The following is a 16,472-nucleotide window of genomic DNA, read 5'->3' on the forward strand; positions in this document are numbered from 1 at the left end:
TCAGGTCCTACCTTGACATGCTGAAAGTCATCATGTTCAGCTACCTGTTCTGGTTTGTCCTCACTATCATCTTCTTCACGGGAACCACCCGCATCAGCGTCTTCTGCATGGGCTACCTGGTAGCGTGCTTCTACTTCCTGCTTTTTGGAGGGGAGCTGTTGCTTAAGCCAATCAAAAAGATCCTACACTACTGGGACTTCCTGATTGCTTACAACATCTTTGTAATCACTACAAAGAACGTTTTGTCTGTGAGTATCAGACATGAAAATGGTTTTGAAGGTAATGTCATTCACTACAGGATATCTGTGTGAAATGTTATTATCTGTGTTTCAAAGTGAGCCAAGTACGTTATGGAATTATTTGTAATTTATGTACTTATGAGCCATTGACTTCTTTAGCATATATGTTTGTAGTCCATATATTTTGGACATTTTATTATATTAGGTAATGACACAGTAAATGCTTTCTTCTGTGCTGTGGTCATAGATCCTAGCCTGTGGTTACATCAACTCCCTGGTCAAGAACCATTGCTGGTTGATTCAGTTGTTCAGTCTTGCCTGCACCATTAAGGAATATAAGACTGATATTAGCCAGAAGACCCTGGGTAAGCATCTTTATATAAATTTTGTTTTGCTGTCTAACCTGTTGTCAGATTCCAGCATTACTTTCAGATTTTATATTGTACATTTTGTGTGCAGAAAGATGAGATGCATTTTTTTGCCATCAAGTGCCCAGAGTGTCCAGAATTGTTTATTTTTACCCGAGGCCATCAAATATGGCCATCAGGTATTGCCAAGGTTTTCCGTCCGTCCGTCTGTTCGTCTGTCCATTTGACCATCTGTCCATCTGTCTGTGTTCAGCATAAGTCCAGTCTGTTTACAGCCAGAGACTTGAAATTCACAGGGAACATTCTTGGGACACAGACCTTGGACAAGTTCAAAGATGACTAATCTTGATGTATTTTAAGAGGTATTTTCAGAGGTTAAAAACTCACATTCTGTTCCTATTTTTATGGTATGATCTCGCGGATGGTGATGTCACTTCCTGGCTAGCTGCTAACTTCACTTCGTTTTTGGCTAACTATAACACCTTTGTGGCAGCACGGTGGCTTAGTGGTTAGCACTGTTGCCTCACAGCGAGAAGGTTGTGGGTTCAATTCCCGTGGTCTTTCTGTGTGGAGTTTGCATGTTCTCCCCGTGTTTGTGTGGGTTTCCTCCGGGTGCTCCGGTTTCCTCCCACTTCCAAAGACATGCAGGTTAGGTGGACTGGAATCTTTGAAATTGTCCATAGGTGTGTGTGTGTGTGTGTGGGTGTGTGGGTGTGTCTGTGTTTGTTTGTGGCCCTGCGACAGACTGGCGTCCTGTCCTGGGTGTACCCTGCCTCGCGCTCTATGGCTGCTGGTATAGGCTCCAGCCCACCACGACCCTTCATTGGACTAAGCAGTAGAAGATGAATGAATGAATGAATGAATAACACCTTTGTCATATGTCATGTAAGCATGAGTGAGAGGTAAACACTTCTAAAACTGAAAATGCTGTTTTTGTAACCCGATAACACCTCTGGAAGGATTTCCAAATCCTGTGCGACTTATATTCTGGAAAATACAGTACCTCATTTGGTATACAAGAGCAGCTTGTCATGATTGTAGCCTAGATGGTGGCATCTTGTGGCCATAGGTGATAATGCTGTATTTTTTTCCACATATAAGTCACTTTTGAATAACAGTAGGAAACCTTCCTGTGATAGACTGGTGTCCTGTCCAGGGTGTACCCTGCCTCATGCCCTATGATTGTTGGGATAGGGTCCAGCCCCCATGACCCTTAATTGGAGTAATTTAATATAGAACATAAATGGATGGATGGATAGTAAGAATACTGCAATTTATACTCTGGAAAATACAGTAAATATTTTACGTCAACTGCTTGGTTGCAGTCAAGGCAGAAATGACACATGGAGCCTATTGCAAAGGCTGTCATGAAACTTTTTTTTCTTTTTTTTTTAAGTATCTAATAACTAACACATTATTACCAGGATTTTTTTTTAAATCAGATGTGGTGTAAATCAGATTATGTGTTCTGTTAAATGTCTAATCCAGAGCCTGATAAGCGCTGTGAACTGCCCAAGAACGAGGCGGGCATCATATGGGACAGTATCTGCTTCGCTTTTCTGCTGCTCCAGAGACGAGTCTTCATGAGCTACTATTTCCTACATGTGGTGGCTGATATCCGAGCATCACAGATCCTGGCATCCAGGTACACAGCTGGAGAGATCAACCATGAGCTCACAAATGGATGCTGAATGTACCTCTTTCAGGGGTATTGTCACCATATTCAGAGGTTTTATTGAAACATGCTTCGTTTGTGGCTGTGTGGGATACTCTGATGTCACAAACATCTAATGTCACCACAAGTATTTGGAGAGTGACATAATTTTTCTAATTTTGCCTCTGTGCTCCAGCACAATAAAATCAAAATGACTTTCTGCTTTAGTTCAAAGGGTTTAAAAAAATTGCTTTAATTATTTAGGAATTAGAGCTATTTTTATACACTTTCCTTCCATTTTCACAGACCATAAGGAAGCAATGGCCCAAAGTAAATATAAGGATTATTGTTATTTCAAATCAAAGGGAGTGTCAGCTTCAACATTTTGGATGTGTAGCGCGTTTCTCTGTACATGATCCATCACATAGGTGTCTGAGTATGGAGGACCCCAGTGACAGGAGAAAGCCAAGAAGACATTCTGTTTTACCTGGCTGTGGCAGATAGATGGTTAGTTTAGTGATGTGGGGAAGGACCAGTTGTCTCCCTGGGCAGTTGCCACTGAGGACCCAAGTTGGTTCCATGGTGTTGTGGATGCGGCAAAGCACAGTACCACCTCTTGCTCCTAGACTTGACTTGTAACAAGTAATCACTTTTACAGTCAGTTTTCTTTACACAAATCAGGGGATGGATACATAAACATTTGCAAGTTAGTCACTATGTGTAGGACGTCATTTAAAACTGTCATTACAAGGTGCAAGTGCATTGTGTGGTAAATCTGTTTGAAGTAGGTGTAGCGGCTTGCTCTGCATTGTGATTTGTTGACTCCAACACTCAAACTCACAATCTCTGGCATGGAAGGCAGACTCTTTGACCAGAAGGCGAACAGTGAAGGAAGCCACCAACCCTCCAATCAGTCACAGAGGCCATGTTGATGGAATAATTTCAACACCATTGTGGTGATGTACAGAGGCTCAAAAAAGAAGAAAAAGTTATTGTCCAAATACTTAAGGATCTGATTGTATATGTAGAAAATGATGACGCTGTCAACTCCCCTTATTGCCTGGAGAACAAAAGAGGTCCTATCTGGTGATAGCACGTTGTGCCTAATAAAATGGCTGGTGAATTAAAATCTGTTGGACTCTCGCCAATTGTTGTTGTGTTGTTCTTTATCGTAAACCTTTTTCGTAGAACAGCCTAAGCAGTGGGTCACCTCTTTGAGTCTGGTCTGCTTGAGGTTTCTTCCTCAGTAGCACCAGAGGGAGTTTTTCCTCATCACTGTCGCCTGTGTGCTTGCTCTAGGGGTTGGTAAGGTTAAACTTTACTTGTGTGAAGCACCTTGAGGCAGCTTTGTTGTGATTTGGTGCTATATAAATTAAATAAATTGAATTGAATTAAATTGAATTGGAAAAAATAAATAATGAATACAGATGAGGATGGTTGAAGGTTTGCCAGTTATTTATTCACAGCTCTCTTGGGTGATACTGTAATATCTGTCTTGGAATTACAGATGAAAAATAGCCTTTTGGCTAATGCTTGCACCTTTACAGTAATGTTTATTATTGTTCACTGTCCTTGGTAAGTAAATACTGTAGAGTAAAACTTTTTGGACAAATTCAAACCAAAGATATCTCAGAAAGTAATTAGCAGATATCCATGAAAAGTTGTGGAGTGATAGGTTATGGGTCAGGGAAGATGTGGTTAAATTTTGGTGGGTATCCAAAATTTTTGTTGTTTTCTGAAAGTTTCTTGCTTTTTCATGTCATGATAACTTAATGGAGAATTAAAAGATCAAAGTAGATGAAGGGATGAGCTCTAATGATAGTTTGTGGGACTTTTTTCCCCTTGACATAAATGAAGCCTGTTCTGATGAACGGATGAAGCATCTTGGTTGTTAATATTAGTGTATATAGTGTCATGTAGCATACCTTTGGCTGATATTTGGGTGATAAGCTGCTAAATGTCTCTCCTGCTTCAGCAATGACTGGTGTGTGCTGCAGTAATTAATATTTGTGTCTTCAGATATTTGATTCATGGTGAATATCATTTGAGAAAGAACCAGAATCAGAAAGATGTTTTTGTCATTAAACTCTGGTACAATGGAGATACAAAAGGCTTCTCTCTGGAAAATAAATAAATAAATAATATATATATATATATATATATATATATATATATATATATATATATATATATATATATATATATATATATATATATATAAATCAAAACATAAAAAAGAAATATGATTTACACATCTAAACAAAGCATGTAAAATGTGTGTTTCAGAGGGGCGGAGCTTTTCAGGCCACCATAGTGAAGGCCGTGAGAGCCCGACTGGAAGAGGAGCGCAAATCTGTGGAGCAACTGAAGCGACAGTGAGACTCTCAATTTTATATTATTATTATTATTATTATTATTATTATTATTATTATTATTGTTATTATTAAAGGTCTTTTTATTAGTGTTTAAAGTCAGACAAAATGCAATAAATTATAGACACAGTTGGATAAACATAATATTCCCCCCTTCCGCCCATGTTTCTGCTCCAACAGATCCTCATCTCTATTACAGCATAGCTTTACATTTAATAATCAATCAGAACTGACCTTGTAAACAATTACATACATATAAGTTCAATGCAGCAAAATTGTAGGTGACATATTTAAAAAAAAAAGAAAATAGACAATACAAATAAATCATAATAAATGTTACTAAGAAAGCCAAAAACTTTAAAAATAAATTTGTAAAAATCTAATTTAAGAGTTACAAATAACTAGCGTGTTGCCCATGGGGATCCACAGGCTCGAGATTGGGTAGTGTTTCTAAAATTGGGAGCTGACATTTTTCGGGCGTGGTAATAAATTGTGCAAAGTTTCTATAATGATTGGAATGGCATGTGAGTCCAGAATGTTTTTAGAGCCTTAGACTGCAATAGTTTTTAGAAGAGGAACTCAACCCTTTTAATTCCTGTTATTTACATAATTTTTTAATGTTAATTTACTGTCTTAATATATTTATAAATTGTTTAGGTTCTTGTTACACACCTTATTATACACACTATTATTATTATTGTCATTATTATTATCATCAGTATTATTATTATTATCTTCATTACTATTATTATTGTTATTTTATTGTATTATTGCTTCTATTCTGTCATTTGATTTTTAAATGGACCACGATGGAAATAGGTGTTTTCACTTTCTTGCGTCATCCATGTATTTTTAACAGATTTTAAAATTATATTATGTACTTACATTGAACTTACTAAATAAAATTACGCACACACTCATGCTTTTAATATAAAGATGATTTGCCACCTCCTGCTGGAATGGCATGTTAGTCCAGAATGTAATTAGCAATGCTAGCTATTATCTGTAGTTTCTCCCAAAATTTTAGTCCTATCAGCATTCCGATTTCACAGTGTTCATTGTTGACCACCAATACATAAGCATACCAAACAGCAAATGTCAGCTCTTCCCAGTTTGTCTGTGATCGAAGCTATACACACACAAGCACGCAGAGCTTTTTTTCTTTTCCGCTATCTGCCGCAAGCAGGTGCTTCTATTTTTAGACATGCACAAACAGCGATGGTGGTGGAAGACAACAAGCAATACAGTTTTCGCTCATGATAGTGGCAACATGACTTTTAACTCACTCATGGTAACGACAACATGACACTTAACTGACTAAATTAATTGAACTACAAAAGCACAATAAATCAGTAACACTAACAACACTGTTAAACTAACATGAACCACAATAACAACATTTAAAACCCCAAATCCACAAACTCCTATGGTGTATGGCAGCACAACCTCCATTGTTTATTGGTTAGCTAAAATCGCTAATTTCTCAAAAAATATTTGTCCTATGAACTTTCCATTTTCACAGCGTCCATCCTTGACCCAAAATACATAAGCATACCAAATGGCAAATGTCAGCTCTACCCAGTTTCTCCGTGATATAAGTCATACGCACGCACGCACGCACGCACGCACGCACACACACACACACACACACACACACACACACACACACACACACACACACACACACACACACACACACACACACACACAGAGGCTACTTGACTATTATAATAAAAATAATGATAACGATATTAGCACCAGCGGTACAAAATTCCATTTTCAGTGGTGTTCATTTTTTTCTATACATGATAGGTTTAAAAAAAATTCCATATAATATAGATTTTCTGAGCACACCATAGATTTCTGGGTACACCCTCTTATAGAAAAGCAAATCTTCTCCAATACTTAATGATATATCAGGTCTTTAATCCATATCTTTAAGGTTTGCCGAAATTTCACCTTCCATTTAAGCAGTGTCGGGTGTCTTAACTAAAAAAGATGCTAAAGCTATACTTTTTTGTTTGGGGACTAAGATGTGTATTTTCTGGAGCTATTCAATGATTGCGGTAATTTCAGAAGGTTCTGTGGGTACTTCCAAAACAGAGCTGTAGATTTTTAAAGATTATGTGACCACCACTCTTATCCATGCTTGCTAGTTTACCACAAGTGTAGCAGCACATTTCAGATGCATGTCAGCGTCATTTTTCTTTGCTTGAAATGTGCACCAAATCTATTTTTGACGGCTGCCACTTTTGGTACACTTCTGCCGGTCCAATCAGAGCTTCTGCTCTGTAGCTTTCAAGTAGGAGGAAAAGCGCTAGTGTTGTCCTGCTAACATCTGTGAATAATTACAGTATAGTTTGCACACTGCAGAAGGGCTGTGCCTCAAACATTTGAGAAATAAACCAAACACAAATCAGAATGCAGCAGTATTCTTTTTTAAAAAGTTACATTTTTGAATTAACCAAGGATTTAGCACCAAAGGCTCAGGCAGTGGGTGTCTTGTATTTGTGAACTCTGTAAAATCTAAGATGAAAAATTATAGTCTTGGATTCAGTTTGTGTACCTGTGACAAAATAATCTTACGTCCCCTTTATTTTGCTCTAATGAGCAAGAGGAGCAAAAAAATCTGAACAAGATGAGTTGTGTCTGAAAATGAACTAACAAATGGAAGCTGCTTCAGATTTGAATTAGAAAGTAATTTTTCTTGATGTGATACGTTCTAAATGCCCATGTACGAATTCACTGCTCTTTACTTTTGTTAATATTGATAAATACTCAGTTTATTGGTGAAAATGTTGCTTTTGAATTTTGAATATTGTTAATGAAACTTAATTTTCATCTATGTATTGACTTGGTTGTGGCCACGTCATTGCCAGTTTACTTCCGCATCAGCTCTGTCGCTGGAGTGACACTCTGCGGCTGTCGGCGCATTTTACCAATGAGATACATTGTGTATGTGGGAGTGGTATTTGCTCTTGAATTCCATATTTAAGTAATTATTTGTTTGAATTTCATTATATTTCTGTTGTTGGGACCTTAGTGTGGCCTTCAGCTATTCAGAGGGTTTGGATATTATTGCCTGGGAACTATATAAAAACCAAATTAGCAGCACGAGTACTGGCATCTCATGTGTACCAACATGAAGCTGAATAATGGAAAAATGATCCCACACAATGGTCAGATGTTCAATATCCTGATATTTATTCCTACCTCATAGGCACACTAGGTATTTTTGTATTTTATATCATTTAAGTCGTGTATGCATTGTGAACTGCTGGTCTGCTCCAGGAGGGGCCAGCTACTGATTATTTTCCCCAAAGTAACGCATCATCGATGTGAAGCATAATCCTCTTCATGATGGATTTTAATATTCTTCCTCACTTTGATGGTACAACCCACTGCCTCGCATTGCTGAGGCATTAAAAAAACAAAACAGTGGTGAAAATGAAAAAACTTGCATCAAATCCATTGCAGTGGTGGGCACAGCTAACTAAAAAGTTCGCTTCGATAACTAAAAAGTGATGAAAAGTTATTTTTTATAATGCTAAACTGATAAACTGCTAACCGCTAGCTGATAACTTTCAGTATTGCCTCCGGTACACTGTCAGCTACTAACAATCTGATTTTGAGTTTAAACACCGCCAACGCTTCTGATAGAATCAATGGCGATCACAAACCCAAACACAACCAATGAATCAGCGCTTCTATCTTTGTGCGCCCTGCCCACTGCTGTAGGGAAGCGTCATTTACCTTGACAGCATACAGCGGTCCAGCCGTGAGGCAGACATCTTGAAAAGGAAAGCAGGTTTGACTTATGGTTTTGATTTATAAATCAAATGAATCTGGATAGAATGACTACATTAATGTCAACTCTTAAAATATACAAAGTGAAAATATGCACAGATGCCCAAAGGGATACTAATTCATTAATGTTGACTCTGGTTATATCACACAGTTGTCGACCTGAATCACAACTTAATAGACTTTTCAGTTTTATAAATGCCTTTTTTTAACAAATGGAAAAAAATGACATATTTCACAAAAGCACATTTATGTGTAAACACCAATACACACGTTACATTCACTTGTGTTGGTTTTTACATAGAATGAAGCACTGAAACATTTGTGTGTGGGGATGTGGCTCACATATCTCTCTGACTGTTTGTCAGATCGACCTCAGCTTTCGGATATGGCTTGCGGATGGCACGATGATGTGCATCCTTTATTCTGAAAATTTTGGGGATTAAATTTAAAAACCTTTATTTTGATTAACATTGTAACATTCGTACTTCCAAGATGGTGTGGCTTGCTGATGTTAGTGGTAGCAAAGTTAAACATCAGAAAGTTCATGTTGCTCACGCCATTTCACAATAAAACTTTTAATGCCATCATCCCAGCAAATACTTTTACTGTGAAAGGCATGCTGTCAGTGTTCCTTGTGACTGAGTTTAACTTGACAACACTGAGGAGACATTAGCTTAAAAAATGTTTTTGATAACAACAACAAATTTGCAACAATTTGTACATTTCAGTAAGTACATAAAATTAATAAAATATTATATTTTCTCACAATTTGTACAATGTTTCATTAAGTACATAAGCTGAATAAAATCTTATATTTGCTGTGAGTTCAAGTTTAAATAACTGTGTTCAGGAGGTGGGATACTGATTTGCTCTTTAAAATATTCTAAATGTTCTCTTTAATTTTGTTTAAGTCTCTTACAATAACCTGTTTAATAGGAATCCTTTTATTTTCATATAATTGATAATAAAACTGATTTTTTTAAAAACAATATGAAATATTCTATTCAAATAATAATATAATATAACATAGGTACACCTCTTTGTACATCCCACCTTCAAACACAGCCTCATACGACCATCCATGAGAAATCTACTTAAGCTCCCAATTTTCTGTAGGAATGCAAACTTCCTATGGGCACTGCACTAGTATGTCAAATTTAGTGAAGAAATAAATAAACTTGTCTGAACTCTGGTGTGTTTTAACAGCAGTTGCTGGCTCAGTCGACAGGATAAGATTCCCTATTGACTGTATCGCCATGCTACAAAAAGTCAATGTATTTCCACCACTTACAGTTATAGCAGGAGTTACTCATGCGCTCTGATAACATTCACTCTCGCACCCTAATGAGCGCTCCACTGTTACATAACATGGACTAATTTCTATATGATGCCTGGATATGTTTGTGATCAGTCTGTTAGACCGTCAGTGATGTTCTCCTGTGTCGATACATCCTGTCTCTTCATCGTCGCTCTGATCTAATCAGGATGGAACGCATTAAGGTGAGACAGCAAAAGTTTAAGAGGGGCAAAGAGAAGATGCTGAGCATGGCGCAAGAATCTGGAGACGGACAGTCCCTCATGCAGGATGATGATGATGGTATGAAAAACGTTGCCGGTGCCTCTCCCTGAGCACTTGTTGCTATAAATTGAATTAGAACTATGATGATTGGTTGTGCTGCTCCAGTAAACTGGATCTTTCATCCCTATAATGAATGTAGTGTGCAGCCTTGTGGCATAATAATAGCGTGTTTTCATCTAAAAGATCAGATTGGTAAAATAGCAATAGATTGTTCATGCTTGCTTATGAAATGTTGCATTGATGTATTTGTGAAATTTTAGGAGCACAGCGAACGAAAGCCAAGACCAAAAAAAAGCAGTGGTGGAGGCCGTGGGTTGACCATGCTTCCAGTAGGTTTACGCCCACCCCTCTTTCTCTTCCTCCACTCTGATTGGCCCTTGTGTCCTTGACCAGAATGTTGAGGATTGTCATACTGCCACTGGGCTCTGAAGGCACCAGCATATTGTTGTTCCATCCAGACTTTAGTCCTTTTCCGTCTCTATTTGAGGGCCCTTGTTGCCTGCAGATCTCGTGTAACTGTACACTGTGTGTGAAGAGGCACTTCAGTTTCAGAAAGATTCCATAAAACTGTGTCAATATTGGAACACAGCAGGGTTACCTTAAATAGACATGATGATACAGTGACGCAAGCGAAAAGGACTCATGGCTGGAGGTTCATATTTGATGTTTAAAAAACAACTACAATCGCTGGTCTTACCTGCAGAGTCTGCAGTAGAGAATCACTCTGTTATAACACACTTTTGTGCAAAGACATGAAGTCAAACTGCCTTTATTCTCAATACAGGAGTAAAGGATTTAAAGTTTATTCATTCTTTGCCTGTAGACATGATCACAAACAGGTGTAACACAGCAAAACCTTGAACAGAAACGTGAACTTTCCCTCCAGAGATGACTCTTCAAACCTGAACTATAGACCACCATATTTTCTAGACTGTAGGTTGCACCAGAGTGTTCATTGCATCTTTCCAAAGGTGCATCATGAAGGAGAAAAAAGACATATATAAGTATCACTGGTCTATAAGTCACTTTTATTTTTGAAGTGTGGTGCCACCTCTTCATGCATCAGGAAGCAAAATTAATGTAATTATTGTTTTATTTATAGTGAACACTGAACATACAATCATAGGTTAGGTAAACATGCAGTGCAATTAAACATATGAAAACTGGCACATTATTTATTTAAAACACGACCATTGGGTTAACAACCAGAAGCTAATGACCTACTTTACTTTATGAGACACAAAACATAAGCAAATGTTTTTTGGGACCACTGAACAGACAACCACTGGTGACATATATGTGTTATGTAATTAAATACTTGAAAACTTTGCAAAACATATGTAAAAGAGACTGTTGTTGTTATGTCACACAATCCAAGCAAGTGTTGTGCCAAGTAATATAAAAGTTATTTTCCCCCTTTTTTCCAGAGCACGGTCTTTCAGTTTGAGAGCATGATTTCTTAATTTTGCTCATTCTCAAAGACAAATAACTTTTTTTTTCTTATTGACAGCTTCTTCTTCTTCCTTTTCTTCTTTAGTGATGTTTTTGGTGTCTAGCTTAATGGTATATAAAGACCACCTTCCGCTCCTTATGACTGTGAATCACAGTACTTCATTCAGTGTACAGGAGCAGCTTGTGACTCATGTAGATATTGTCATCTTGTGGCCAAAAATGGTAAAGCAGTATTTTTCATGTACAAGGCTCTTCAGAAAGCATGTCGCAGGACCTCCGTGACTTGTTTAAAAAAGCAACTTATAGTATGGAAAATATGACGCATAATGTATGGTTCAAAACAAGAGGGTGAAAAAATTAAATAAAAATTTGTGAATTAATACATGTGTTGCCTGTTTGGTGTGACCTCATGTCTGATATATATTTTTCCACCCCCAGATCACATTTTCCAAATTATTTCTCCATTTTATCTGTATGCCATTTGATGTTTGAGCTTCATATCCCAGCATCCACCCTCACTTCCCACAACCTGTGGTTCTGTTCAAGGACATAACTCAGCCTTGTATATCCCATTGTCTCTAACACTTGACTAGGCTGGAAACATCTGCTCTGTTAATTACCTTAGTCACGACTGTGCTTCTGGATTAAGAATCTACTTTGTGCTTATACTAATATTTTTGATACTTTGTGTTTTCTCCAGTTTATTCTTTTATTCATATGATGTTTCATTTAAGATAATTTAGTTAAGTGGTGAAGACTTACTAATAAATTAGCTTTTAGCCAGTTAAGACGTTGTTGCATTTTTCTAATATTTCATACGTTACAGGAATGGTGCCTTCACTGTCACTTATTATTGTATCTTACAAAACAATGAATGACAGCAACTGCACTTTACCTTCTGCCCTTCAGTGGTTAGAAGTGGAGATTATTACTTGTTTGAAACTGACAGTGAGGAAGAAGAGGAGGAAGAGGACAAAAAGGAGGAAGAAACACCAAAGAAGTCAGCATTTCAGGTCTGGTGTTTGCTTATGTGTCCATCGGTTCCAAGGAAAAATTAGTGCAAATTTGTGAAAAAGATTTTGTTCTTTGAGCCTAGTGACACATTTGATGGAAATCAGACAAAGGACTTGGGGGGAATAAGGGAACCAGCATACAAGCGTTGCTCAGATTATACTGTGAAATGGTGGCTACACCATGTAGATTCAAATTTTTGTCAGGTCTAGGAATATTTGCCTTCATATTTTCCATTTACTGAGTTAATCAACACTGAGGCACCTTCATGCTAGATCATGCTTAGCAAAACACATTGACAAAATGTCAGCTGACATTCCCTCACAATGGAAGTAGTATGCATCCACTGTGTCTCCTGAACTAATTGCTCATTTGATACATATTATTCCAAAAATATAGCAGTAGATAAGGATTTTATGGATGGATCTAGTACCAAAGACATCAGGGTGCTTCCTGACATCACTTTTTAGCAAGCACGTTTTTTTCTTTTTGCCAAATATATAAAATATCATGCGTCTTTATAAGCGAGAAAATACTGCTTACCACATCATTCGGAGCAGTATTACTTAAGTATACATTAACTTTTGTAGTGCAGCAGATAACTGAAACAATCATGCAAATGGTGATTAAAAGCATCAAATTCTGCAGAAATACTCCTTAGACATTCCTCTTTTGAAAAAAACGATTGGCCACTTGAATTTTCAATCGGTGGTCAGGTAGGAGTCAGTTGAATTACACAGTGGTCAAAATTAAAAGATACTCCAATCATATTGAAATCTATGCCACATTATTTGCTTGATCATAAAGATTCCAAAAAGGTATAGTTTGGACTATCTGTGACTGAATTCTATGGAGTTATGGGATAAAAACAGCAAAAATGGTGACAAAGGTCCGTTTCAGTTTGTACAGGGATCAAAAGTTAAAGTTGCTCCAATGTTGGTAAAAAGTGATGCAAATTATTGGTTAAGCTAATAGGATTAATAAATGGAGTAGTTTTGGCAGTGTTGAATGCTTGGTCTCCAAAGTAAAGGTCAAACAAGGTCAACGTCCATTGGCAACGTCCTATGACATGTGACATATGTTACCTCGTAACGTGATAACTAAGCATGATACATGCTCCAAACTATTCTTTTTTAAAACCCTGTTAAATCAACTAATAATTTGCATCACTTTTTACCAAAATTGGAGCAACTTTAACTTTTGACCCCTGTACAAACTGACACTGACCTTTGTCACCGTTCTTGCTGTTTTTATCCCATAACTCCATAGAATTCAGTCACAGATAGTCCAAACTATACCTTTTTGGAATCTTTATGATCAGGTAAATCATGTGGTATAGGTTTCAATATGATTGGAGCTTCTTTTAATTTTGACCCCTGTGTAATTCTTCAATTGACCTCTACCTGAATGCTGACTAAAAATTCAAGTGGCCAATTGCTTTTTTCAAAAGAGGAATGTCTAAGGAGTATTTCTGCTGAATTTGATGCTTTTATCACCATTTGCAGTATTCTGCTCTAAATATTCTCTTATCTGCTGCACTATTGATAGTGACGCACTTTTGGTTATTTATTTTCATAATTTCAATTGTGGCATTGCTGCTTTTTAATGTCAGTTCATAAAAAATACTTTTACATCACTAACTCATGTTTTGAGGTTAATTTATGTCCAGAACTATTAAACTTCACTTCTTCTCATATATCTACTAACAGATTGTTTTTGATGTTAATGCCAATAACAATATCAACTGGCATGCTACTAACCTTCTCCCACTCTGTCCTCTCTTTATAGCGAGCTATTGGGAAGTTTGTCTCTGCTGTACTGGCTTTGCCCAAGTCTATCATTAAACTGCCTAAAACTGTACTGCAGTATATAATAAAGGCAGGCAAGGTATTCACTTCCAGAAGTGTCACAGCTTGCTTTTTGTGTGAACATCTGACAGCTCAAGTCAACTGCACACCAACAGCTGCCTTTCCAGATCATGTTCCAGGCTCTGCTCAAGTAGCCAAATGTTAAACACACAGTACATGAATAAATGTATTGATCAGTGTTGGCCTAAAAGCAAAGGCACACTAAATTGACATAAATGATTGAATTTGACCTGGAATTGAAATGTAATCACCTTTCTGTTTTTGCATGCTAGTTTCTGCCAGCTTTGCTTTAAGTGATTTGCATGAATGTGAGCTGTAATCTTACATTGCACCTTGATATAAATTAACAAATAATGTTGTAATGAAAGAGAAAGTGCAAAGTATTAGATTTGAGTCTATAACTAGTGTTGTACAGGATACTGTATTCAAATATAGCCCAAACTATGCCCTGTGTAGGGAGTAAGAAAATGATAGGCTGGAAACCCAACAACAAAAACAAATATGGCTGCTCTTGGTGGAGATGCGTGTGTGGATAGAAGAGTTAAATGTGTCCATTTTGCGCTTTACAAACACTAGGTAGCATGATAATATCTCAGCAAATTGTAAAGTCGGTATTTTTCTTGGCATTTGTCACTTCTGTATGGAAAAAGGGAATTCTTGCACAGGATGAGGAAATCTTCAGTCCTATTCCATGTTCCATGTTCACAACTAGGAACAGACTTTAAATTATTATATAGGTACAAACAATTGTATGATTTGTTATTGTCAGTTATATTCATTGAGTGCAAACTGTGGTTGTTTGCCTGTTATATACAGTTGATCACTGTTAAATATAATAAACAGTATTCAGCATATGCACTAAAGCAATTATCAGGCATCAGGGATTTTAAAAATGCTTCTTTGTTAATGAAATAAATGAAACACCAAAATCAGATCTGTGAGAATCAGGAGGCTTTAAATTATGCAGTAATGCAAATGGATAATAATGCCTGAAAGAGAATAATAAGCAGACATAGAGATTTTGAATTATTATTTTTTTAAATTTGGTTATTTATTGCATTCAAAAATGGTTTTTTTCTCTTTGGGTAAACGTCTTAAAATTCCAATATGTACACAAAAACAGAATTTTTATACGTATTATCTCTTTTCGCAAATTGCATATTGATGACTTAAAAAAGTAAAAACCAAACAAATAACAACAACAACAAAAACAGATTACATGTAGATTACTCAAGTTTCAATTCTCTTAATTTTTCATGAAATTCTGCTACAAATAGATGGATTTACGTTATTGGGTGGTGCAGAATCATATCTCTGCATGATTTGTATATAATGTCCTAAAACATTACAGTCAGTCGTCATTTTTCTGTTGTTTTTCTGCCATAATTGTCCTCAGTGAGTTCTATGCTGCATCCGTTCAATCATACTGAACTTACTTTCTATTCTTCAGTTTCTTTATCACGCCTGGATCACAGACCCTAAAGCAGCTCTGAGGCAACGAAACAGAGAAAAACGCAAATTTTGGAAGAAATACACCAAGGGAGTAAAACACAGGAAAACCAAGAAAGATTGTAAGTGAGCTGTTTGGGGGGGAGCACACCGTGTGATATATGGTATAATATTGCTTAATGTGGGTTAGAATGAATTCCAGATTGCATCAACCACAATTACGTGTTTTTGACTATACTTCAGCAGGTCATGTGGCCATTGAAGTTGGTGAACTGTCAGACGGGCAAGAAAAGGGAGAGGAGAAGAAATCTGATGGTCCAGGTTAGTGTGTGTGTGTGTGTGTGTACGCATGTGTGTATCGATATATACAGGGTGAACACAAAAACACTCCTTGGTTTCAAATGTTCATAATATTAAAAGTTACAGGATAATTTTACAATTTTGAAGAAGAATCTGCAAAACAGCAGAAAACTCGATGAGTTTCTGCAACTATAGAAACCAAAATTATTCATGTAACTTTTGATATTATGAACATTTGAAACCAAGGAGTGTTTTTGTGTTCACCCTGTAGATCTAGATATATATCTAGGGATAGATAGATAGATAGATAGATAGATAGATAGATAGATAGATAGATAGATAGATAGATAGATAGATAGATAGATAGATAGAT

At 36.8% G+C, this 16,472-nt stretch overlaps 1 protein-coding gene across 1 annotated transcript in view; it reads left to right on the top strand.

Annotated features, from left to right (window-relative positions):
* LOC117521141 (piezo-type mechanosensitive ion channel component 2) overlaps window positions 1-16,472 on the top strand; it is a 249,903-nt gene that overhangs the window by 192,819 nt on the left and 40,612 nt on the right. The window contains exons 25-34 of the mRNA XM_034182477.1: window positions 5-248; window positions 487-604; window positions 2,096-2,252; window positions 4,550-4,636; window positions 9,925-10,037; window positions 10,280-10,348; window positions 12,381-12,484; window positions 14,271-14,369; window positions 15,801-15,921; window positions 16,043-16,120. Coding sequence (XP_034038368.1) covers window positions 5-248; window positions 487-604; window positions 2,096-2,252; window positions 4,550-4,636; window positions 9,925-10,037; window positions 10,280-10,348; window positions 12,381-12,484; window positions 14,271-14,369; window positions 15,801-15,921; window positions 16,043-16,120 — 1,190 coding nt within the window. The remainder of the gene's footprint in view (window positions 1-4; window positions 249-486; window positions 605-2,095; window positions 2,253-4,549; window positions 4,637-9,924; window positions 10,038-10,279; window positions 10,349-12,380; window positions 12,485-14,270; window positions 14,370-15,800; window positions 15,922-16,042; window positions 16,121-16,472) is intronic.

The sequence above is a fragment of the Thalassophryne amazonica genome, chromosome 12 (assembly GCF_902500255.1).
Source record: "Thalassophryne amazonica chromosome 12, fThaAma1.1, whole genome shotgun sequence".
NCBI lineage: Eukaryota > Metazoa > Chordata > Actinopteri > Batrachoidiformes > Batrachoididae > Thalassophryne > Thalassophryne amazonica.